Below are 22,500 nucleotides of genomic sequence, written 5' to 3'. Positions count from 1 at the left end.
GAATCATTTTGAACTAAGCCATAACTTTCAAGCTTCACGGGTAATGCAGATCATTACCCAAATGCCGCCGGACTATTGAGCAATCCCGTCCCTGGGCCGCATGAGCCTTGGCCGTATCCACGACCCCCGTTTATACGGGATCACGACCTCCCCGAACTTCCGTGGAAGCAGATATCTTACTCTTCGGTTATACATATACGTAAACTACAGCTATAAGTATCCCCGACCTGTTAATCCGGATTTCTTTTCTGCCAATTACTCCAGTAACCACTTCTCCCAACTGTGCCAAACACGTTCAACAATGTGGAGCCAATCCAGAGGTATCCTTCATCCGGGCTGTCCATCCTAATTGTGGGTGGCGGCATTGCAGGTCTCGGCATGGCAATCGAAGGATACCGAAAGGGTCACGACGTTCGTGTCATCGACCGCCGGCCTAATTTCGAAGACTACGGTACGACCGCCCTTTCTTCTCTCTTCTCACTCAATATGATGAACTAAGCTTCTGATAGGCGACATCATTGGAATTGGTGATTCGGTTTTGAACACCATGAAGAATTGGCCCGGCTTCCTTGACGCCTGTTACGAATCACCATTCCCCAGGGAGTACCATGCGTACAAATTCGACGGTGGCTTCATAGGGAAGCTAGGCGAAGGCCCGGTATGATAGAGGCTGACCCATCAACGCAAGTAAAACGCGCTTCTTGAATGCTTCCCACGGGGGAATTCAAAGGCGTACGTAGGTACACTAGTTTCCTTCGGTCTTGTTGCAGTGGCTGAGTCAGTGTTTTCAGGAGTAAATTTCAATGGTATAGGCACATGCCTTCGTTCCCGCCTTTGCAAGAACCCATGCGCAGACCCTGGCGCGCCGTCCGCGGAGACGGTTAAGAATGCTCCGGCATAGACCCGCTGCATGGCAGCAGCCTCTCTGGCCCAGTCATCAGGATCATCTTGGCAAATGCAGAGAGAATCGATCCAGAGGAAGCGTATGCCAAGATGGCGTGTGACGTTGATTGCATCTTGGAAAGTCTGAGGGAGTTCCTGTACGATGATAGTGTCCAAGTGACTAGGGAGTGTTGCTTGTTTAGTTTTCACATGATGTGAGATGTCAACTCCCCAACAGTGACTGAGGGTCACATAGGAATCGGATCTCGTCGTGCCTTTCGTCTCCCACAGGCGGGTTTTGCTTGGGTCATCAAAAGCGCCCAAGTCAAGAAGTCGTGAGGGAAGTGGGCTTTGAAGAGGGTGGCAGCCGTCGTGGTTTGACACACAGTCGTGTATCCAGCCAGCAGCCACATTCAAGGTTCTCTGAGACCCAGCATCGGGATCAACTCGAGCCCCGCGAACTAGTCCAGTAACAGATGCTCCGCGGTCCGATAAATTGGAAATCGAATACATTGACTCTTCAGGTTCGACGCAGAACCCAAAAACATCAATCATGTAGAGGTACTCCTCGTTCTTGCTAATGGCAAGGACCACGAAGCCATCCGCCTCATCATCACGTTGGACCAGTCTGAGGGTCCACTCAGCGGGAAGAGCATGGCCTAGGTGATCAATCCACCAGGCCCTATTATAGGCATTCTGCTCCATCTGTTTAAAATCTTGGATGAACTTTTCAATCTTTTGCAAGATGACTCTGCAAAGCGGGCAGTTCTCTGCTGAAAGCGAGAGTGAATCAAGGCTGGAATGATGGAGCAACCCAACTTGGTCAATAGCGGGTGCATCATCGCGGCTGGCGCGAACAAATGGTATAGCGCAAGGATGGAGGGAGCCAACGTCAGATACTTGTAGTATCGGCAGCTGTGTTGGGACTACCAAGGCCGGGAGGCATAGAGAGCATATGGTCATGGCGGCGGCGTCAAAGAAAAGGTTGAAGGGACATAATCTCAGCCCGGTGAGATGTCAATTTTTGTTGGCAGTAGAAATTGTTAATAAGCAATCTGCGCGATAACATTGGTGTTTGGCGGTTCTTCTGCTGGCGGCTATTGCTATTGTCGGATTGGATCCTGCAGGCAGCTCCCAACGTGGTGAGGCGGGCCCTGGAAAGGGAGGTCGCGATAGCCTCAGAAAACACAACACAATATAAGTCGTCTACAAGGTCACAGAATTGGGGGCCAATGTAGGATATGTAAGGATTTATCTGGTCAATTATCCGCAGATCCGATAAATTGGTTAGAAGATAAGGCTTAAGATTAAGGAGAGCTTTTTTAGTCCCGGGAATAGAATAAATAAATGCTTATTTAACTTTTGATGAGGGTTCTTTGTTCTCTATGAAGATATAATTATGTTCCTTACTTGTGGGCTTAACGCGCTACTAATAAGCAACCTAATAAACTATTTCATTATTTGCCAAGTCTATCATGAGATCTTTAGTACTTCTTACTAGAGGACCATCATAACCCTGTTATTGCTGCTTTGACTCGTCAGGATATTCACACCGGGATAGATGCAGCATTTAACCTTTGGATTGCCATGCTTTTTGTATATACCTTGACTATCTATGGAATTTTCTATGTACAAGAATGGAAAGCCGCACAATAGTCAGGATTATACTTAAGCCTGAACAGTGGCGCCGGTTACCTCGAGGGTGTAGTCCAGACCCTTGGAAACCTCGTCGCTCAGGTTGAAGCCGTCGTAGAGAATGGGCTCGGCAGGAGCATTGGCCACAACAACGCTGACCTGCTCACCAGTCTTGACGGGAACAGTAGCAGCACCGTTGGTAAGAGTAACGTAGGATGACTCACCGCCCTCACGGTAGACAACGATGGTGGCGACAAACTCGGCATCAGAGCTCACCTTGACCTGGACTTCGCTACCAGAGACGGTCAGGGGGATGATGTTGGCGCCCATGTATCGGGGCTGGCGGTCAGCCTTGGGCTTGTAGCCGTTTCCGGAAGCCTCGACATTGGCAAAGTTGATGGTCTCGCGCTGGTTGAAGAAGACCTCCTGAGCAGAGGGGTGGCCGATATCGACGTAGGCCATGCGGGCCCAATAGCGGCCGACAATGTCGCCGACGGTGGCGTTCTGGGAGACGCGGGCGAGAGTGTGGAGAGGAGTCTCGTTGCTGCCCTCCTGATATTGGACCATCAACTGTCGCAACGTGTCCTGGCCGAGGCCGGCAAAGTCATCCGGGTTGTTGGTGAGGTAGGTGAAGAAAGGCCAGGCCTGGTAGTAGTTACCAGTGTTGACGGATCCGTCGACAATGACCTGGTGAGAGTCGCCGAGGACCTTGTTAAGCTCGATCTCAGTGGCAGAAGTCTCCTGGTTGTGCTTGGATCGGGCATCGGCGCAAATGTCGGAGGTCTTGTAGGTATCAGCAACCCAGTTGGCGAGGGTCTCCCACCAAGCGCCAGTTCGGCCCTGATCAACCCAGGTGCGCTGGTGGTAGTGAAGGCCGTGGCCATATTCGTGAACGGTGACGCCAGGAACAGCCAGATACTCGTTAACAACCTCGAGCCAGGCCAGCCCGGTCTCGTAGTCGGAGTGCATCACACCAGCAGCGTTCTCGAGAGTACCAACAGAGTAAATGTTGGTCTTGTAGTGCTCGCCAGTACCCTCAACATCATTAAAAGATAGACCGGGAGAACGCCACTTGAGGGTTCCAACAAAGCAGTCGTACGCTCCCTCCAGCATGTCAATAGCCTGGGTAACATCGTTGGTGTTTCCACCGTAGACGCGGAAGTGAGCGGAATCCTTGAAACTGCTGCCACCAGGGCCAACGTTGGGGTTCGCCGTGTAAGTCGCGGGTGCCGCCTGGGCATCAGCAGTTGGGGTCGCGGCCTGAGGAGCAGCATGGCTGCCCACGGCGAGAAGGCCGAGAGCGGCGGTCTTTCGGTTAATGAAACCCATTTTGAACGAACGGCAGTTTTAAAAAAAGAAGGTTAAAAAAAAGGTAAAGAATGGAAGTGAATTCAAGGTGCTTAATCGGCCAACCACTGCACCGGCACCATAGTCTTCTTTATATTCCCCTATCACGATAAAACATCCGACGGAAGTTTACACAAGTTCTAGCAGTCAATTGGTGGACTATCCAACCCGGCTGGCATAGTTTCGTCAAAACGTTTCAGAACCAGGGATCAGTGGGCAGAATGACAGAAGCGAGTCCCTGCACTGTGAATACGAAAAGGCGACGAGTGAGCGTGTGCCAGATGGGTCCAAAACAACGGGGGGCTTTAAATTGCAAAGGGGAAATGTTACCGTTTCAGTGATGGGCGCATTCCCACGAACGGGGGTCTCGAGGGCGAATTAAAAGACCATGACATATGCAGGCCAAGCTCCAACTTCAAAAAGAGGAAGCCATCGCGAGATTGATTGAGAAAAACACAACCAACAACTGTGGCTGATCTTGTCTCAATTTGAGACTACCTTAGGAAAAAGATCAGTGTTTTGCCTCCCCCTGTGGCGTTTTCTGACGTAAGCTCCGACGATTAGCCGCTATGGGGGGTCACGCAATCTGGCTTCCGCATTTTGCGCCGTCTCAAGACCAAACCAACGGACCTCCTTATTCCCACGATTTGCTGATCTCGCGCGATAACGAAGCCTTTCACTCATTTGACGCAACGTGACGCGAAGATGCCTTCTCACCAGGTCGACGACATCAGAGACCACCAGCCTCTGCTGGCCGAGGACCACGATGAGAGTCGCGAGGGGTCCGCCGAGTACCCGCCCACTGATCGACACGCGCAGGCGCAGGGGTCATTCACGCGGAATCTCGGAGCCGTCGAGGCCTTTGGCATTGTCGTGAGCATCGTCATCGGCAGCGGCGTCTTCACGTCGCCCGGCTCAATTGACACCAATGTCCCGTCGCCGGGCATCGCCCTCTTGATCTGGCTCGTCGGCGGTGGTCTCGCGTGGACCGGAGCCTCGACTTTCGCAGAGCTCGGAACCGCCATTCCCGGAGAAGGTTTGAAGCTGAGACATGAGTGGATGAGATTTGTTTTGGTGCTAACGACATGTCAGGTGGTGTTCAGCCTTACCTTCAGCACATCTTTGGTCCAGTGTTTGGTTTCCTGGCAGCATGGACCTGGATTGTTGCTATTATGCCGGCGACTCTCGCCATTCTTAGCATCGCCTTTGCTGAGAGCGCCTTCTCAGCTGCTGGTGTCACTGATGCCTCCGGCACGGTTGAGCACAAGCTGCTATCCATCATGGTCCTCGTCGGCATGAGTGTTGCCAACTCCATCAGCACCAAGGCCAGCACGCGTCTCAACAACTTCTTTGTCGTCACCAAGTTCTTCAGCATTTTTGTCGTTGTTGTCGCCGCCATGGCTGTCATCGGCATCCATCTCGCGCAGCCCAACCGGGAGATTGGCGGAGAGGAGTGGTTCAGCCAGTCTTGGTTTTCTTGGCGCAAGACTTTGAACCCCGATGGTACCGAGACGGATTGGACGCAACTGAGCCAGTGGGAGATTTTTGGTCACTACTCGGCTGCTCTGTATGCTGCTCTCTGGGCTTATTCCGGCTGGGACAAGGTGAGTTGTTTGATCACTTGCACGGGGGTTTCTTGTTGACATATGCTAGGCCATCTATGTCACCTCTGAGCTGTCACAGCCTGCCAAGCAGCTGCCTCTGGCTATCAATACATCGATTCCCACCGCCATTGTTTGCTTCTTTTTCGCCAACGCTGGATACTACATCCTTCTTCCCTGGAAGGTTGTTTCCACCACTGACAGCGTGGCAGTGGTAAGTTGAAATCTTGAGGTCGACTTGAAAAACTTGACTGATATTTTGTGTGTAGACCGCCATCACACTACTCTTGGGTCGTGGCTTTGGCATCTTGATGGCCATCCTCGTCTGCCTGGTCATTGCTGGCTCTCTCCTCGGCAACTCATTCGTCGCCAGCCGCATGACAGTTGCTGCAGCCAAGAAGGACTGGATTCCCGACTACTTTACCATTGTTGGCCGAGTTGGCTTCACTGTTGACTCGAACACAAACACCCGTTCCCAAGACGGCCAGGCCAAGACCTCCGATGCGCCCATCAACGCTGTCATCCTTTCGGCCCTCCTTGGAACCATGTACATCCTGTTTGGCGACTTCCGCGCTCTTCTGACCCTGAACGGTCTCGCTGAGTTTTCCTTCTTCTTCCTCACGGTTCTTGGCGCCATCATCCTCCGTTACCGCGAACCAAAGCTCCACCGTCCTTACAGGACGTACTCGTTCAACCCTATCCTGTTTGTTCTCGTGAGCGGGTTCGTCATTGTGAGGGGAGCTCTCTTTGCGCCCCAGCAAGCCCTTGTCATTATCGTCGTTTGGGCTCTTGGCCTTATCTTGTACAAGGGCAAGCAGATGATCTGGGCGAGGACATCTAGGTAATTACATGGCACCGCGTCTGCAGCGAGACAGATTTGGTTTAAAGTCACCTGGCAAGACGCCGCGGATATCCAGTTATGGCATGAGTGAAAGATGACTCACCACACTTCAATTCTTCATGAGACGGCATTGGCCAGCCTCTACATTTTTCATGCATGTTTCAGCTCACACGAGAACGGACGAAAGGCTTGTTTCCCTGGTTACACGGTTGATATTTCCTTTTTCTTTATCAGATTTGCAAGATAGAGATGTGTCATGTACAAAAGATAATGGGGTCCGGTGGTGTTTTTCGACCTCATGTATACGCCAGATATGCATTCAGCGAATAATAAAATGACCAGCATTTTTCGTTTGAAACTGCCCCGAACCTGTTCAAGCGAGCTCCGGGTTAGGCTCATGACGTGACTGCTAGCTCGCTGCGTGGTTTTACCCCGTGCTTTATATCCAGCATTATCAAGCGGTCTAAAGTGGTTTGTGGTCTCTTTGAGGCACTTCTAACCGGAGATGATACGGCATTATCAGGATAATATGTGCCGTGGCCAAGACTTGAAAGAGACGGCGCTATCGCTTGAGGCTCACGCAATGGTGGTCGAAATGGCATCATCAACCCCGACCACCGATTGGCAGCCAGACAACAAAATTCCAACCGACCATTTCTAAGAACGGCAATTCTCGTCGGATACATGGATCCTAGTAGATACGCATGCTCTTAACCCCCACAGATGGTTGGTGTGCTCGGCCATGATAGTGACGACTCGGCCGGTTTGCGGGGGCGGGATGAAAGATCTTTAGCGAGGTGTATCAGCTGGATGATCAGCATAAGTTGGAGCTGTTCCCTCTGCAGAGGATCTGGCATTCTTTGCAACTGCAGGCAAAATGTCGAGTCCACCAGTTAGGAAATGGTACCATTGGTACTCGCCGACTGATTCCCCAGAGGAGAGAAAACTCATCTTGAAACTCGATCTCCTGCTTGTCCCCTATGCTTTTGCTATCTATTGGGTGAAATATGTCGACCAGACAAACATCAGTGAGTTCATCTTATCCCCCCAAGCCTAAACACCCACTAACAGTCCAAAGACAATGCCTACGTCTCGGGTATGGCCGAAGAACTGGGCTTCACTGGAAACCAGCTAGTTCAGTTCCAGACAATCTTTGTCGTTGGAAACGTCGTCGGCCTTCTTCCCTTCATCTACCTCTTCCCCCGCGTTCCCATGCACTATCTAGTCCCCAGTCTTGACCTCGGTTGGGGAATCTTCACCTTACTGCAATACCGAGCACACAGCTACGCAGAGATTATGGCATATCGCTTCATGGTATCCATCTTTGAGGCTTCATACTTCCCCGGTGTTCACTTTGTTCTGGGCTCTTGGTATCGAAGTGATGAAATTGGTCGACGAGGAGGCACCTTCTACATCGGTCTTACACTTGGTACCATGACTGCTAGTCTTCTTCAAGGAGCTGCGACTCAATATCTTGACGGCGTCAATGGCCTTCCAGGATGGCGCTGGGCGTTTATCATCAACGCAATCATCACGCTGCCTCTGGCATTTGTGGGCTACTTTATCTGGCCTGGAACACCGGACAAGCCCAACCGTCTGGTCATGAAAAAGTCAGAAATCGCCCTCGCCAAAGCGAGACTGGAACGAGCTGGCTCCAAAGTTCAAAGCACACCCTTTTCCTGGACGTTGCTCCGTCGCATCTTTACAAGCTGGCAGTTCTACCTCTTGGTTATCTGGGACATTTTCTTCTTCAACACAAGTGCCAACAGTGCTGCGTTTTTACTCTGGATCAAGAGTCTTAACCGGTACAGCACGACCAGACTTAATCAACTTGGAGCCATCAGTCCCGGTCTCGGCATCTTTTTCGTCCTATTCATCAACTTTAGCGCCGATCTCTGGATTGGAAGACCAGCAGCTATCACGTTGGCGTCAACCATCAACTTTACCGGACTCGTCATCCTCGCAATCTGGAATGTTCCAGAGGCCGCAAAGTGGTTTGCCTTTAGCGTTGGATATTCTGCTGTTGCAGTTTCTTCTGTGCTGTACGGATGGGCGAATACTATCCTGAGACATAACAACGAGCAAAGAGCGTTGACCCTAATTCTCATGACGGCGATCGCCACTTCAACGAATGCGTGGATCCCGCTGCTCGTGTATCCTACGGTTGAAGCGCCTCGTTTCCCAAAGGGATATGTATACTCGGCGGTTATGGTTGTTGGTCTGGTCGCTATGACGCAGGTCATTCGCATCGTCTTTGGAAGTCACGGGTAAGTCTTGACTACAACTGATGTTTTGAAGCTTTCTAATATGAGTGTAGTGAAAAATCACGTCCGCCAGTTGAGGAGTCGACATTTGTTAGTGAAGATGATTCGAGCCATTCTCACGATACGCCAGTGGACGGTAATGAGGCTCAGAAGGGACTACAAACTAGAACAATCTCCGTCTGATATACAATGTGACAACTGTGGCTATGGGGAGGTATGGGGAGGTAAAGATCGTAGGAGCGGCTCGAGTAACTAACTATCAGTTAGCCAGTATTGATTGTAATTTGCTCCATCTTCAAGTTACTCGACGCACTCAAAGTTCCCCCGATTCTAGACGGAAATAGCTACAAATGGACATCGGATTGATAATCTCGGACAGGATATGTAAGCATCCCGTTTCGTTCCCCGCAGAAGCCGATGTCGTGATCGAGCCCGGTATCTAGCGTCATCTTCAACTACCGCGCGTCTTATCTACATGTATAAAGGCCAGGTGCTTCTAAACATAAGTGAAGTCTACTTTCCGTTGTCATTAAACAAGATTCAAATCTCCAATACAAATTCACAATGAGTCAAAAGCAACTACACCTGACGGCCTTTATGCGGCCCGTGAGCCTGCACACGGGAGCATGGCGATATCCCGGCTCTTATCCAGACGCCAACTTCAACCTCGCCCATCTCAAATCTTTCATCAAGACGCTTGAAGAAGCCAAATTCGACGCCTTCTTCATGGCCGATCACCTTGCTGTTCTGAACATGCCAACTGAAGCCCTCAAGCGTAGCCACACAGTCACTTCGTTCGAGCCCTTTACGCTTCTCTCGGCACTCTCGGTAGTCACGGAAAAGATTGGACTCGCGGCTACTGCATCTACTACATACGACGAACCTTATCATATCGCGCGTCGTTTTGCGTCTTTGGATCATCTTAGCAATGGTCGTGCTGCGTGGAACATTGTCACAACTGGCAATCCTGAGTCATCCAAGAACTTTGGCTCTGACGAGCATCTCGAGCACAGCGAGCGTTACAAGAGAGCCAGAGAGTTCTACGATGTCGTGACCGGTCTTTGGGATAGTTTCGCCGACGATGCCTTTATCCGAGACCGAGAGAGTGGCATCTTCTTTGACCCCGAGAAGCTCCACGTTCTGAACCACAAGGGTGATAACCTCCAAGTGAAGGGCCCGCTCAACATTGCGCGTCCAGTTCAAGGATGGCCTGTTATCGTGCAGGCCGGACAGTCAGAGCCTGGAAAGCAACTCGCCGCTGAAACGGCAGAGGCTGTCTTTTGCTCGCCTCGGGATATCAAGGCTGCCAAGGAGCTGTACGCTGACATCAAGGGACGTGCCAAGGCTGCTGGTAGAAACCCAGATCACTTGAAGATTCTTCCAGCTGCTCTAATTATTATTGGAGATACTGTGGAGGAAGCCAAGGCGAAGCGTCTTGAGCTGGACAGCCTTGTGCACTACGACAGCGCCATCGCTTCACTCTCTGTTGCACTCGGCACTGACGCATCCGGTTTTGATCCCGATGGTCCTCTACCCTCAGATATCCCTGAGACCAACGCAAGCAAGACAGGCCGCGCCGGAGTTATCAAGCTCGCCGAAGAAGAGGGACTTACTGTTAGACAGCTTGCGGGGAGGTATGGAGGCTATTCTGGGCTTGCCTTTGTAGGCACACCTGAGAGTGTTGCGGATGAGTTGGGTCAGTGGCTTCATGAAGATGCAGCAGATGGATTCACCGTCACGTTCCCTTTCTTGCCTCAGGGATTGGATGATGTGGCACACAGGCTGGTGCCTGAGTTGCAGAAGCGTGGGTTGTTCCGCAAGGACTATGAGGGGACTACACTGAGAGAGCATCTTGGTCTTCCTAGGCCGACAAATCGGTTTTTCCAGTAGTCAAGATAGCCTGTCTAATGATCATCCTGTTCGAATGAGTTCTTATGGAAACCTAGCGAACCCATTTTTCCCTGAAAAAGAGTCCCACCACGTAAAAGGATCAGAAACCACATCAATGTTGAACGGGATATCCCAGATGCCCACATCCTCAAACATGGAAGCGAACGGTCCTTCAATGCTGCTTTCACCCTGGGAAGTCACCCTGTTTATTTCAGGACCTTGCTGGGCTCCCTCAGGTGCAGCGCTTCGAGGAGGTGGCAGCGAGGCCTGGAGCATGATTCCGAGAAATTTGGAGAAACGCATGGCCATATGAGAATCATCTGGAGAGCCTTCGCGGATGGCGTCGATGACGGATCGAAGCAGATGGATATTTGGATGTGATAGTGAAATATGCTGCTCTTTGGCAATAGTGGCCTATTAAACTCGTAAGCAGTGATTCTGCTCATGTCCAAGCCTACTCACCTTTAACAGATGTAGACTCGCAGCTACGATAAACAGCCAACACCGAACAGGTAAGTAAGCAATCAATTTTCCCGGTTCAAGCACATCAACAATGACAGCTAAAAGGGAGTAGCTCGCCTGTGCCGCTTGATCAGAAAACTCGGACAGGGCATTAGCCGCCGTTCTTGCAGATGACGGCAAAGCCTGGGCAGCGGGAGCGAAGCAATACATGATAATGTAGTGAAACTCCATATCTAAGCATGCACTCAGAAAAGTATTGGAATCTTGACACCGTTAGTAAGGCCAATTGCAAGGCTTGGAGCATACTTACCGTAGTGGTGATGATATTGCCTCTTCCAGCGACTTAAAGATCGTCTCAAGTGCTCAAGAGTAGGAACCAAGTTCAACGTTGAAAGTGACGTCCCAGTTTTCTTCAGCGAGTGCAGAAACTCTCTGCCCTTGCGAGCCTCAACAGCAAGCTCAAGATATCCCTCCCACAAAGTACTATCAGATAAAGAATCCGCAAATGTCGTAGAGAACCGATCTTTGACGACTTGTCTCGACTTTTCTGGGAGCAAGGGTTCGAGGCCGAGGCGCGTGGCTAGGCTTTCATCCGCTAAGTAGATGAATACGCAGACGAGGCGGCTCCATTCTTGTCGGATGGCTTCTGACTCTGAAGAGGATGTCGAGGGTGTGTGGGATTCATTTTCGAAGCAGCAGCCTTCGTGTGCAAGGGCAATTGCATTAGACAACAAGATCCTAAGATTCAGTCAGTTAAGATAACTAGATAGTCTAAGATTAGGCCCTCACCATGACATTTTGTTGCTTCGGTACGCCGGAGACACAATGTTGAGCTTCTCCATCAAGGAGGTCATACCATAACGACGCTGACCCGTCAATGAATCACCAGGTTGCTCCCTAAACCCCGCCATGGAATCATCCACAAAGTTGATAGCTTCCCCATCACCCTCTGTGAAGTCCATCGGGTTATTGATAGCCTTGACATGCCAGTCAATCAGTAGAATCATTGACGAAATAGCTCCGAGAGACCGAGTCGTCGTCGATCCCCACATGACAGACTGCAGAAACCGCTGAAGAAACTTCCAAACCTGCCAGTGTATCCTCTCGGATCTGATCTCGCCGTGCGAGCCAGACAGGGGGACGTATCGCGACGCAATCGTGACAAGACACGTGAGTAACAGAGGTTCCTCCACGGCCAGCTGCACGTATGATGTTCTGTTGCGATAGTAAGAAGGAACAACAGGTTTTAGCGGCCAGAGTCTCTCAAAGAAAAAGTCCAAATACTCGATGACTTCTTGTTGTGAGATGACCCCCTTTCGAATCAGGACAAAGCCAGACCAGGCGTTTGATATTCTTCTCGCCTCGGCTGATGGGCCGTAAACGCTCGAAGGCATAGCCGATGAGATATGACTCTCATGTGCTGGTGTATCTGATGGGTTATAGGCCTGGCTCCCCGTTGCAGCAAAGGTCAAAAGATCCAAGGCGTCCGCAGTATTGTGGATGTGTGTGGAGACAAGTCTTGATCTTGCATCTAGAGCAGTCGTAACTGGGCTCTCAAGCGTGTTCATGTCCATCGCATGCCGTGTCTGCGGTGTATTTCCCGTTTCAAGAGGTTGGAATTCCACCGTGTCGGAGCCCTGAGGCCCAGGTTCATCCTCTCGTGGACGACGTACATCTCTCTCGACAGGCGATGCCTTTCTCTTAGTACTCCTCGTCGCACGAAACTCACAAACCTGATTATCCGCGACGCATCTCTTGCATCGCGTCTCCCCCTGCAGAGGCTCACAACGCGACTTGCGCTTCCTACAGCGTTCGCAAGACAAATACGCCCGTCGATGCTTGGACGCAGGCGGTGAATTCGTCTGATTGACAGGGAGGAATCCGATCTGGGAGGTCCCGCTGGGATCTTGCTCCGCCATGGTAGAGAAGCCGAATCGTGGAGATTGGAGCCGTCGGATGTCGCTGCGGTTCGGCTCAAGATTTCGGCTACGGATATCCGACAATGGCTCATTTTGTTTCCCCACAGGTTCGGCTCCGATGATCGGTTATTGGTTCTTGGCAAAGGACAGGGATGAGAAGGGATGTGTGAAGCAGGATATAAGGCCGTATTACCTCGGTACCTGTTGAGAAGGGTCTTTTGACATTTGAGAATGGCATCGTGGTTTAGTGTGTTCTCTGATATGCTTTTACTGGATATCAACGGCGCCTACAAGAGAGGGCACCAGCCACAGTAGCAAAAACCATGTTATTCAAACATGACGGCATTATATCATAACTTAGCAGAGATATATTTCGTATGTCTATTCGTAAATGTGCTAAATCTAATAAAAGTTTCTTTCTATTGCCGTTCTCACTTGTCAAACACCTTGCCTGGGTTAAGAAGCCAACTAAGACATGTCAGTACCGATTCAAAGTGAAGCATTTAACAAACTTACTGTGGATCCAGCGTCTCCTTGAGTGCTCTCATAACCCCAATCGTCGCCGGACCAAGCTCCTTCTGCAGACAATGCTAGACGACGTTAACCAAGTAGAAACAGATACTGAGAGTGGTACTCACCTTCTTTCCAAGTCCGATCCCATGCTCGCCAGACACTGTGCCTTCCATCTCCAAAGCACTCACCATCATCGAATCGACACAATCCGAGACTGCCTTTCGCTGTTTCTCAATATCTGGGTTGTACATTACCACCTGGTGAAAGTTTCCATCTCCTACGTGCCCGAGGACACTGTTGTACAAGCCCAGCTTGCTCGCTCTCTCCTTAGAGATTTCTAATATCCATTAGCCGCTGAACGCACAATTAGCTAGTCATCTTACCGATCAACTCTGCCATTCGGGACAAAGGTACTGCAACGTCAGTCGACCAGATCTGTGTTCCTTCAGGTCGAACGGCGAGGTTGGCCCAGAGAGCTTGCTTCCTCGCCGACCAAAGAGACTGCATCTGATCCTCCGTGTTGGCTGATTCGAATGCGTGGCAGCCATTGGATTTTGTAATATCCTGTGCCAGCCGGATGTTGTCCTCGACAGCCTTTTCTGATCCAGAAAACCTATCATTGTTAGCACACGGATCGATTCCAACACATTCAGTACTTACTTGAGAAACAGTGTAGGCCTCTCTTCCCACATTCTACCTCCCGCTCCTCCGCTCTTGTTAATAACCTTCATCTGCACATCGTCCATCAACTCAAGAGCAGCAAGCGGCACACCCTTCCTCATCATCTTGAAAGCCGCATCGGCAGCCTCCTTGACCGTAGAAAAAGTAGCAATAGCGACACTAAAACTCTCCGGAATGATGGCCAACTTCAACGTCGCCTCGGTGATGATACCAAGAGTTCCCTCAGATCCTGTAAAGAGACCAGTCAGGTTATACCCAGCTGACGTCTTTCGAGGACGATGTCGTGTTTTGATGATGGACCCATCTGCTAGAACTACTGTGAGGTTTACCACGTAGTCCTTCATGGTGCCGTATCGCATCGCGTTGGTACCGCTGCAGTTTGTCGCAATCATTCCTCCAACCAACGCAGTCGGACTAGGATCAAGAGGTAGAAACAGCCCGGAATGTTTAATCTCGTCATTCAAGTTTGTCCAGTTGACACCAGCCTGAACCACAACGTCCATATCCTCAGGATGAAAAGCAACAATGTTGTTCATGCCCGAAAGATCCAGACAGACGCCAGAATACGGAGAGCTAAAGTTGCCTTCGACGCTCGATCCTGCGCCGTACGGAACCATCGGAACCTTGTATTTCGTGCATACTTTTGCGATACTCGAAACTTCCTCGGTCGAATTGGGTCGGACGATGGCTACTGGGCGGACATCTGTGTTGGAGGTGGACCATTCGGAGTAGCCGTGCTCGTCGAGATCGTGAGAGTCAACGCTGACGGCGTCGTTGCCTAGAATACGTCGAATCTCATCGACCGCCTGCGGCAAATGGTAAGCACATGTTTCAACGAGCTGTTTGGTTTAACGTACTTTCATCATGGTGGCATGGTCAGCATACTTTGCTGGAGCCGCAGTTGGCTTGAAATCCTTGTCCTTCCATTTTGGAGCTGGCTCTGGAGCTGACGATTGGAAGATGTCATAGGATATAGCAGATGCAGTTAACAGGCCTCCCGCAATAGCTCCAGCTACTACGTAGCCTAGAGGCCGCTGCTGGATGTTGCTCTGCGAGGAAGACCAGCGCGTCCCAAGGGAGCGACTTCCCCTCATCGAGGCCAATTGAGGCCGTCGCGCAGCCAAACTCAATCTCAGAGGCCTCATCTTGTTGGCTGACGCAGGTTGACGCAATCCCAAAATATCCAGAGGAGAAAATCCCCTTGCACATCAAAAACCAAGGTCCAGATAACAAACACAAAGTCTCGGCTCCAGAGCACATCCGTCGGATATTCCCAAACCGGAAAGGCCTCCGCATTCCCCGCCCGGATCGGATACAAGTGGAGCCATGTCCGGTCTCGGGGTACCGGATGGACCTCAGCTGGGTGAATCAATCGTCTGATGATTGGGTCGTACACCGGTGAAGGAATTGCTTCGCTTAGATGGTCACAGGGATGGGGAGATAGTCTGGGGTAATGTCTGGGGCAGATGAAAAATTCGTTTGCTTAAAAGACCCACGGTTCTCCCTGTGATCTTCCCGAGTCCTGCTCTTGGATTATGCACTTTTTGCTGATTCGTCATGACTTCACGTTACGAGAAAGAAGATCCTTCGACTAGTCTGGGTGAAAAGCCTACTGCCGTCGAGGGAGACCATGTTATCGGATCCTCGCTCGATGGAGACATGATCGAGCTGGACGAGGCGACCAACAAACGTCTCCTACGAAAGATTGACTGGCGGTTAATGCCCGTGGTACGACAGCCCCTAATCCATCCAAAACTGGTTGCTAACGTTGCTAGCTCTGCTTCACCTACGCCCTACAGTACTACGACAAGGCAATCCTCAGCCAAGCCGCCATCTTTGGACTCCGAGACGACCTCAACCTCAACACGGGCCTCAAATACTCCTGGGTATCCCTCATCTTTTACTTTGGCTACATCGTTGGTACATATCCCATCTCGTTCCTCGCCCAACGTTTCCCGAGTCGAATAGTCTGCACTGGGATCTGCATCGCCTGGTCCCTTGTCATTCTCTGCACCCCAGCGTGTACCTCCTACGCGGGTCTTTTGGTCAATCGATTCTTCCTGGGACTCATCGAGGCTGGTGTCTCTCCGATATTTATGCTTGTTGTTGGACTGTGGTACACCCACGCTGAACAAGTCTCCCGCTCCAGTTGGTGGTACTCCTTCAGCGGTGGCTCCCTGCTGGTCTCGCCTCTCATCAACTATGGTCTAGGCCACATCAAAGGTGGTTCTCTCAACTCATGGCAGTACATGTACATCATTGCCGGCATCGCCACCCTTCTCTGGGGTGTTGCCCTGTGGTGGGTATTCCCAGATAGTCCCCAAGACGCCAAGGGCTTCACCGAAACGGAACGTCGTCTCCTACTCGAACGTGTCCGAGGAAACAACGCTGGCTCCGAAAACAGACAGTTCAAGCCATATCAGTTCAAGGAAGCCCTTTTTGACTACCAACTCTGGGGCATCATCATTCTATCCATCGTCTCATGCACAGGCTCTGGAGCAGTGACGACCTTTGGAACCATCGTGTTCAAAGATATGGGCTTCGACGTCTTTACTTCGTTGCTGCTCAACTTGCCCATCGGCGCCATGGCTTTTATCTGCGTTCTTGGCTCAGGCTACATTGGACAAAAGGTTCCCAACTCGCGTTTGTACGTGGTTGTGGGTGCCTGTGCGCCTGTCATTCTCGGCTGTGCTCTCCTGTAAGTTGCGCGACCCTAGATGTGTTGGACTTCGCTAAGTTGCTTAGATGGAAACTACCTGACACCGCACTCGCCGGGCGAATTGTGGGGTTCTACCTGATCAGCTTCTTCTCGTCCGCTTGGGTCCAATGCATTGGCCTGGGTACATCCAACGTCGCCGGCCACACCAAAAAGGCCGTCTACGCCGCGGGGACATTCATCGGATACTCTCTCGGAAACATTGTAGGCCCGTTGATGTTTGATGCGTAAGTACTCTTGTGTCTCTGCGTCTGTCCAGTTGCTAACACGGCTTAGCAAATACGCCCCTCGCTATGATGAGAGTTTCATTGGCATCATGATCTGCTTCGCCATCTGTGTGGGCGTATCTCTTGCACTTCGTGTGGTGCTCGCACGGGAAAATAGTAGCCGTGACAGGCAATACGGACAACCTGAACTGAGCCATGGCTTGGAGGATATGACGGACAAGGAGAACAAGTCATTCAGATATAATCTGTGATGAGTGGATAGTAAAGACAGGCATAAACCTCGATTCTTGAATAAAGTACATACCCATACATGTTAACTCGTGGAATTAACACGAAGCAAACTCTCGAAGGTGCTCTAGTTGGTATCCGCCCAAGTCGTCTGTAGTCTTGGTGAGTTGTGGGGCGGAACGACGACTTCCGGATGGCATGTCTTTTGGTAGACCACTCGGCGCCCTCTAATGACAGCTCTTGAACATGTCCGAGACTGCCAAGACAGTCTACTATAGCATAAAGGCTCGCTTTCATTTACTAAGCGACGGTCGTATTCGGATGCCTTGTTCGTTGGTCATGGCATTTGTAATCTCGACGGCCTCCACTCGAGTATACGCCTCAGGCGTATACTGCGAATAAATACACGAAAATTTTGGCATAGATAAGAAAATAGACCCAACATCAATTGCAAACCTAACATCAGAGTAACGCCATGATACAGCAAAAGAGCAATGTCCCACCCCCTGAGGGCGTCACAATGCCTCACCACAACCCATCCTCCATCACCATCACCGATGATGATCAAGACTACCCAGAAGGTGGTACTCGAGCATGGCTCGTAGTCATAGGCGCCTGGTGCGCCATGATACCCTCAATGGGTCTCCTCAATACCTTAGCAGTGCTGCAAGCCTGGGTCTTGGAGAATGAGCTGTCTCACCTCCCAGAGTCTACCGTAGGATGGATCTTTGGATGTTATGGCTTCTTTTTGTATTTCTGCGGTGCTCAAGTCGGTAAGTGATTTTGCTTCAATAATTCTCTCTCCAAATTCTGACTCTCAAAGGTCCAATTGTCGATGCCCACGATATCAAACTTGTCATCATCCCTGGCTCCATCGGCATGGTAGCTTCGATGATTTTCGTCAGTTTATCAACAGGCAAGGCACACACCACCTCACAGCATCTCCCTCTTGCTGATTCTCGCAGAATTTTATCAGTTCCTCCTCTCCTTCGGTGTTCTCGGCGGCATGTCGGCATCCCTCCTCTTCAACCCCAGCCTCGCAGCAGTCGGACACTGGTTCTACAAACGCCGCGCCTTTGCCACTGGGTTGGCATGTACCGCAGGAGGCATAGGGGGAGTCGCGTTCCCTCTAGTCATCCTTTATCTAGGCCCAAAGATCGGCTTCCCTTGGGCGATTCGAGTCATCGCTCTGATCAACGCCGTTTCAGGGGCTGTGGCATGCTGTCTTCTCCGCAAACGACTACCGCCGAACAAAAAGGCCGGCGCATCGATCGACCTGAAAGCACTTTCAGACCTGAATTACGCGGCAACAACCGCGGCCATTTTTCTCATCGAGTTTGCCGTGTTTATACCCTACTCGTACATCTCGGCATACGCAATTCATTACGAGTTCGATTCACAGAAAGCATACATGCTTAACACCCTTCTCAACGTGGGTGCTGTTCCCGGCCGCGCCTTGCCAGGATACGTGGCGGACCGTTTTGGCACGTTCAACACCATGTGTATAACGGCCTTCATCTGCGCAGCCTTTATTCTTACGCTGTGGCTAACTGCCGACGGCGAAGAAGTCAGAACAACATCTTTCACCATCCTCTTCGGCTTCTGGTCTGGAGCAGCCATCAGCCTCACGCCAGTCTGCGTCAGCCAGGTCTGCAAGATCGAAGACTACGGAAAAAGGAACGGAACAGCCTTCTTCATCGCCAGCTTCGGCGCTTTGACGGGGATACCTATAGCAGGGGCCATCTTGGAAGCCAACTCTGGTTCATATCGGGGGCTTATTGTGTTTGCAGGGGTTCTCTACACGGCGGCGTTTGCAGCTTTTGTCTTTGCCAGAGGTGTTACTGGAGGATGGAACTTGAGGACGGTATTCTAGACAGGGTAGACGGCTAATACACGGAGAGCGGATGGTTTGAGATCATTCATTATCTCTGTATGTACACTATTTTACACTTTGGGCCATACTTGCACATTTTCAATTCGTCAGGAGACTCTGACGCCAAGTCCTTGAAGACTTCCAAGTCCTTGGACTCTTTGGGCTTCTCGGCAGACTCCGACACCGTCCCTTAGTTGCCTCCAGGTCCTTGAGGGCTTCTGCATCCTTGGGGGCTGCTAAATCCTCGAATGCACTCAAGTCCTTGAGTTGTTTCCACTCCTCGAAAGACTCCAATGTTGACTCCTTAGTACCTGCTAGGACTTATGACCACTTGAAGATCTTCTTGAAAAAACTCTGCGGCCTTGGAGGTATTCGGAGTCCTTGAGTCTTTCGACTCCTTGGAAGCCTCTGCCTCCTCGGCTTCTAGTTCTTTGGAGATTTCCAGATCTCTGGGGGCTTCTGCGTATCTGGAGTCTTCCTTGCTGACGTCGAACTCGGCTTCAAGCTCACCAGTAGCCCTAAGAGCGTCATCGATGGCAGATTCCACAGCAGCCTCCTTGAGAGGAATATCCTGAAGAGGTCTGCCCTTCGTCTGCACCTTCATCTCAAGATCGGTAAGTCGGTCCATCCACTCGTCGATTTCCTTGTCCGCAGTCTCCCGGTTCAGCGGCTGCCTCTTGAAGATGCGGTTCAGATCCCTGACCTGGTTAGGCTTCAAAGTCGACTTCTTTCCCTCTATGTGGTCGTAGATGACGAGCTCTTCGGTCAATCTGGCGGCGATTCTGTAGTGGTATTCGGAGAGAATAATGGCTTCGAGAATAAAGTGATCCGAGTCCGGTTCAGGAGGCTTGGTGATCTTGTGAAAGACACTCACACGGTCGGGGAATGTGACAGGCTTGAGGATGGTAAGTAGGGGCCAGTTTAGTTGATCAGGTGGAACACGTACAAACTTGAACCAAGTCTTGATGCTTCGCAGAACAAGGCCAGTTGACTGGGGTGTCATCAACTGGAGGTACTCTTGCACTTCTTCTTGAGTATTATCCTTACGGTATTCCGATAATCCGCGGATCCAGTTGATGCGGGAAGCCTCGGCGTACTTGTTGTACATGACGTTGTTGACATGGCCTGCTTCATGGTTAGACGGGTCATGATTTTGACCGGGAAAACATACCCTATCATTTATCGTTAGTCGGCTGTATCCTTGTAGAGGGAACGTCACTCACCATGTTATCCTACAACTCTCGAGTTAGCCATCTATAAACACAGACAAAGACGAAAAGACTCACCATATCACCCCAAGCCACCTCTTGTTTCGTCAATCCAGCCACGCCCTCTTTAGGCGTCAGAAAGCCCTCGCTCGAAGCAAAGACACGCGACCAGTTCTGATTGACAGAGGCATTCACCCTGCCAATATCCCTCCATAATGAACGGGGTATGTCCTTCTTGGTGCGTTGCCTCTCCTGCAGCGCTTGTATGCGCCTGTTTATGATGTGTATCCATTTTGGCCCATGACGGCTCTTGTATGGTCCCCTCTCCCTCGGTTTCGGTTGATCGGTCGGCTGTGTTTTCTGGGACCTTCCCTTGAACTTTTCCTTGAACTCGTCCTTGGGTTCTTCCTCGACTGATTGGTCTTTGACCGGCTCGTCTTTGTTCAACTGATTCTCGCTTGACGGTGTGTCCAGGGGCACTGTATCGAACGGCGGTTTCTTCCCCGGCTGTGTCTCGGCCGCTTCCGTCTCGGTCGTTTTCGTTTCGGTCGACTCCTTCACTTCCCCCGCCACTCGTTGGGTTTTGAACAAATCCCAAAACGAAAACGATCGCGCATAGGCCGGTATCGGTCGAGCAAGTATTGTCGTCGCTATCGCTTGGCGACGCAGGGCGACGCGCGCGACCCTGGTTATTATCATGGTCGTCGAGGGTGCATGTTCTTGAAGGATCGAGAATTTGTTGTACGAGTCGCGATGCGATGTCCGATAAGGACTTCTTATCGGCCTATCGCTGGCGGGGTACGTCACTCGGGGCGAGATGGAATTGGCCAATGAAATAATTCCTTTTAAATACTCAATTTCGTCTGTCTGTTTTACACTCTCGACAATACAATTACTTCCATGCTGCTTGAATAGCCTCAATCAGCTCCGTCTTGCCTCTAACAATATCAACTTCGCTCGGCTTAGTCACATCCTTCTCTGCTATGCCACCAGGCAAGAAGCTCGTGGCCATCTCAACCCACTCATTGATGATCTGAGGAGGAAAGATTTTGCCGTAAAACGCTGGCAGATCCTGCTTCTCGACAGCCATCACCTCAACGTCCTTGTCCAGAACTTGTGAGAATGCATTTTTGACATCTAGTGGTGTATACGGTTGTGGCCCGTGAAGCTCCAAGATGTAAGGCTTGGCGGGTGGGGTCGACTCCTTGACCAGCTCTGAAGCCAGAGCTTGACCAATATCCTTGACAGCGACCATGGCGACTTTAAAGTCCAACGGCGTGATGGTTGAGTAGAAGAAGGGTTTTGGTGCCTTGAGTGTCTCCAGAGACATTGTCCAGTTCTCCATAAAATACGTGCATCGAACAAAGACGATCTCAGGAACATTCGTGTCCTTGAAGACTTGCTCGGCAGTGTGGTTCGTCTTGAGTTCGCCCTGCAAAGGTAAGCTAAGATTGTGAATGGCAGCTATTTACGCATACTGTTCCCTCGGAGAACTCTGCCCCCACGCTCGAGAGCAACACGAGCCTCTTCACGGTGCCAGCCTTCTCGACAGCATCACGGACGTTCTTGGAGACGTTTGTAGCGTGAGCAACGATGCCACGGCCGTCATATACCGGAGGTGTAATAGCAAGAACGGCATCCGATCCAGAAAAGTCTAGTGACGAAGCATCCGAAACATCCGCCTCAACGGCTGTGAAGTTGTCGTGTGACGTAAACTCTTCCGGTGCCTTTTTCACGTTCCGGTAGAGAGCCTTGATGTTGATGGACTGGTTCTCAAACGTGAGAAGCGACCGGATAATGGCGACACCAGTCTTGGTGCTAGCGGGAGCGATAGTAATCTGCATTATATCGTTGAAATGTGCTGTACAGAGTGTCAAGGTGCATGGAGGAGTAAGAATGGTTGCCAAGATTCACGCTCGTAAAGAGCCACAAAGTGGAGGCCAACACGTGGTATTCACGTGTTGCTCGAACGATAATTCTCCAGTGGAGAGTATCCATTTATTCGTTTCTTTTCTTTAGACCTTTTGAAGTCATGTAATGCACCATATGCGGATTTCGTATGCGTCAAAGGTGGTTTGGTGATGCGAGTTTGTCTGACCCAATGACGTCACAGTAGCTCCAGGTCAACCTCCGTCGATATACCCACAGTTATCCGATGATTTTCAGAGATAAGAGCTTCCGTAAGTTAAGTATTGATTATTCTTTTCTCGCAG

At 50.8% G+C, this 22,500-nt stretch overlaps 9 protein-coding genes across 9 annotated transcripts; 5 read left to right on the top strand and 4 right to left on the bottom strand.

The window, feature by feature from the left end:
- Positions 1-378: 378 nt before the first annotated feature.
- On the top strand, positions 379-664 carry MRS44_012912 (uncharacterized protein; the record flags this gene model as incomplete). Its single annotated transcript, XM_046281637.2, has 2 exons — positions 379-451; positions 510-664. 2 exons carry the CDS (start codon positions 379-381, stop codon positions 662-664), a joined length of 228 nt encoding a protein of 75 aa, XP_046126507.1.
- A 14-nt stretch (positions 665-678) lies between these two features.
- MRS44_012911 (uncharacterized protein) lies at positions 679-1,845 on the bottom strand (the record flags this gene model as incomplete). Its single annotated transcript, XM_046281638.2, has 1 exon — positions 679-1,845. The coding sequence occupies one exon, from the start codon at positions 1,843-1,845 to the stop codon at positions 679-681; it is 1,167 nt and encodes a 388-aa protein (XP_046126508.2).
- A 705-nt stretch (positions 1,846-2,550) lies between these two features.
- On the bottom strand, positions 2,551-3,846 carry MRS44_012910 (uncharacterized protein; the record flags this gene model as incomplete). Its single annotated transcript, XM_046277523.2, has 1 exon — positions 2,551-3,846. The coding sequence occupies one exon, from the start codon at positions 3,844-3,846 to the stop codon at positions 2,551-2,553; it is 1,296 nt and encodes a 431-aa protein (XP_046126509.1).
- A 723-nt stretch (positions 3,847-4,569) lies between these two features.
- MRS44_012909 (uncharacterized protein) lies at positions 4,570-6,310 on the top strand (the record flags this gene model as incomplete). The annotated part of the gene is made up of 4 exons (XM_046277524.2): positions 4,570-4,900; positions 4,957-5,468; positions 5,518-5,679; positions 5,735-6,310. 4 exons carry the CDS (start codon positions 4,570-4,572, stop codon positions 6,308-6,310), a joined length of 1,581 nt encoding a protein of 526 aa, XP_046126510.2.
- An 873-nt stretch (positions 6,311-7,183) lies between these two features.
- Positions 7,184-8,753, top strand: MRS44_012908 (uncharacterized protein; the record flags this gene model as incomplete). The annotated part of the gene is made up of 3 exons (XM_046280292.2): positions 7,184-7,334; positions 7,385-8,573; positions 8,624-8,753. 3 exons carry the CDS (start codon positions 7,184-7,186, stop codon positions 8,751-8,753), a joined length of 1,470 nt encoding a protein of 489 aa, XP_046126511.2.
- A 381-nt stretch (positions 8,754-9,134) lies between these two features.
- On the top strand, positions 9,135-10,460 carry MRS44_012907 (uncharacterized protein; the record flags this gene model as incomplete). The annotated part of the gene is made up of 1 exon (XM_046280293.2): positions 9,135-10,460. One exon carries the CDS (start codon positions 9,135-9,137, stop codon positions 10,458-10,460), a length of 1,326 nt encoding a protein of 441 aa, XP_046126512.2.
- Positions 10,461-10,502: 42 nt separating this feature from the next.
- MRS44_012906 (uncharacterized protein) lies at positions 10,503-15,129 on the bottom strand (the record flags this gene model as incomplete). The annotated part of the gene is made up of 10 exons (XM_046272321.2): positions 10,503-10,874; positions 10,923-11,185; positions 11,233-11,660; positions 11,712-12,908; positions 13,277-13,309; positions 13,358-13,431; positions 13,480-13,691; positions 13,738-13,967; positions 14,015-14,841; positions 14,893-15,129. 10 exons carry the CDS (start codon positions 15,127-15,129, stop codon positions 10,503-10,505), a joined length of 3,873 nt encoding a protein of 1,290 aa, XP_046126514.2.
- Positions 15,130-15,592: 463 nt separating this feature from the next.
- On the top strand, positions 15,593-19,079 carry MRS44_012905 (uncharacterized protein; the record flags this gene model as incomplete). The annotated part of the gene is made up of 7 exons (XM_065618955.1): positions 15,593-15,763; positions 15,835-16,733; positions 16,781-16,978; positions 17,028-17,088; positions 17,673-17,979; positions 18,030-18,106; positions 18,183-19,079. The coding sequence occupies 7 exons, from the start codon at positions 15,593-15,595 to the stop codon at positions 19,077-19,079; spliced, it is 2,610 nt and encodes an 869-aa protein (XP_065475027.1).
- Positions 19,080-19,383: 304 nt separating this feature from the next.
- On the bottom strand, positions 19,384-22,131 carry MRS44_012904 (uncharacterized protein; the record flags this gene model as incomplete). The annotated part of the gene is made up of 6 exons (XM_065618954.1): positions 19,384-19,974; positions 20,026-20,204; positions 20,299-20,311; positions 20,366-20,972; positions 21,184-21,719; positions 21,766-22,131. 6 exons carry the CDS (start codon positions 22,129-22,131, stop codon positions 19,384-19,386), a joined length of 2,292 nt encoding a protein of 763 aa, XP_065475026.1.
- Between the last annotated feature and the right edge of the window lie 369 nt (positions 22,132-22,500).

This window comes from Fusarium solani (assembly GCF_023522795.1).
Source record: "Fusarium solani strain SB1 chromosome Unknown bctg00000008, whole genome shotgun sequence".
NCBI classification, from domain to species: domain Eukaryota; kingdom Fungi; phylum Ascomycota; class Sordariomycetes; order Hypocreales; family Nectriaceae; genus Fusarium; species Fusarium solani.
The sequence above is the reverse complement of the archived record's forward strand: the minus strand, read 5'-3'. Positions and strand labels throughout refer to the sequence as shown.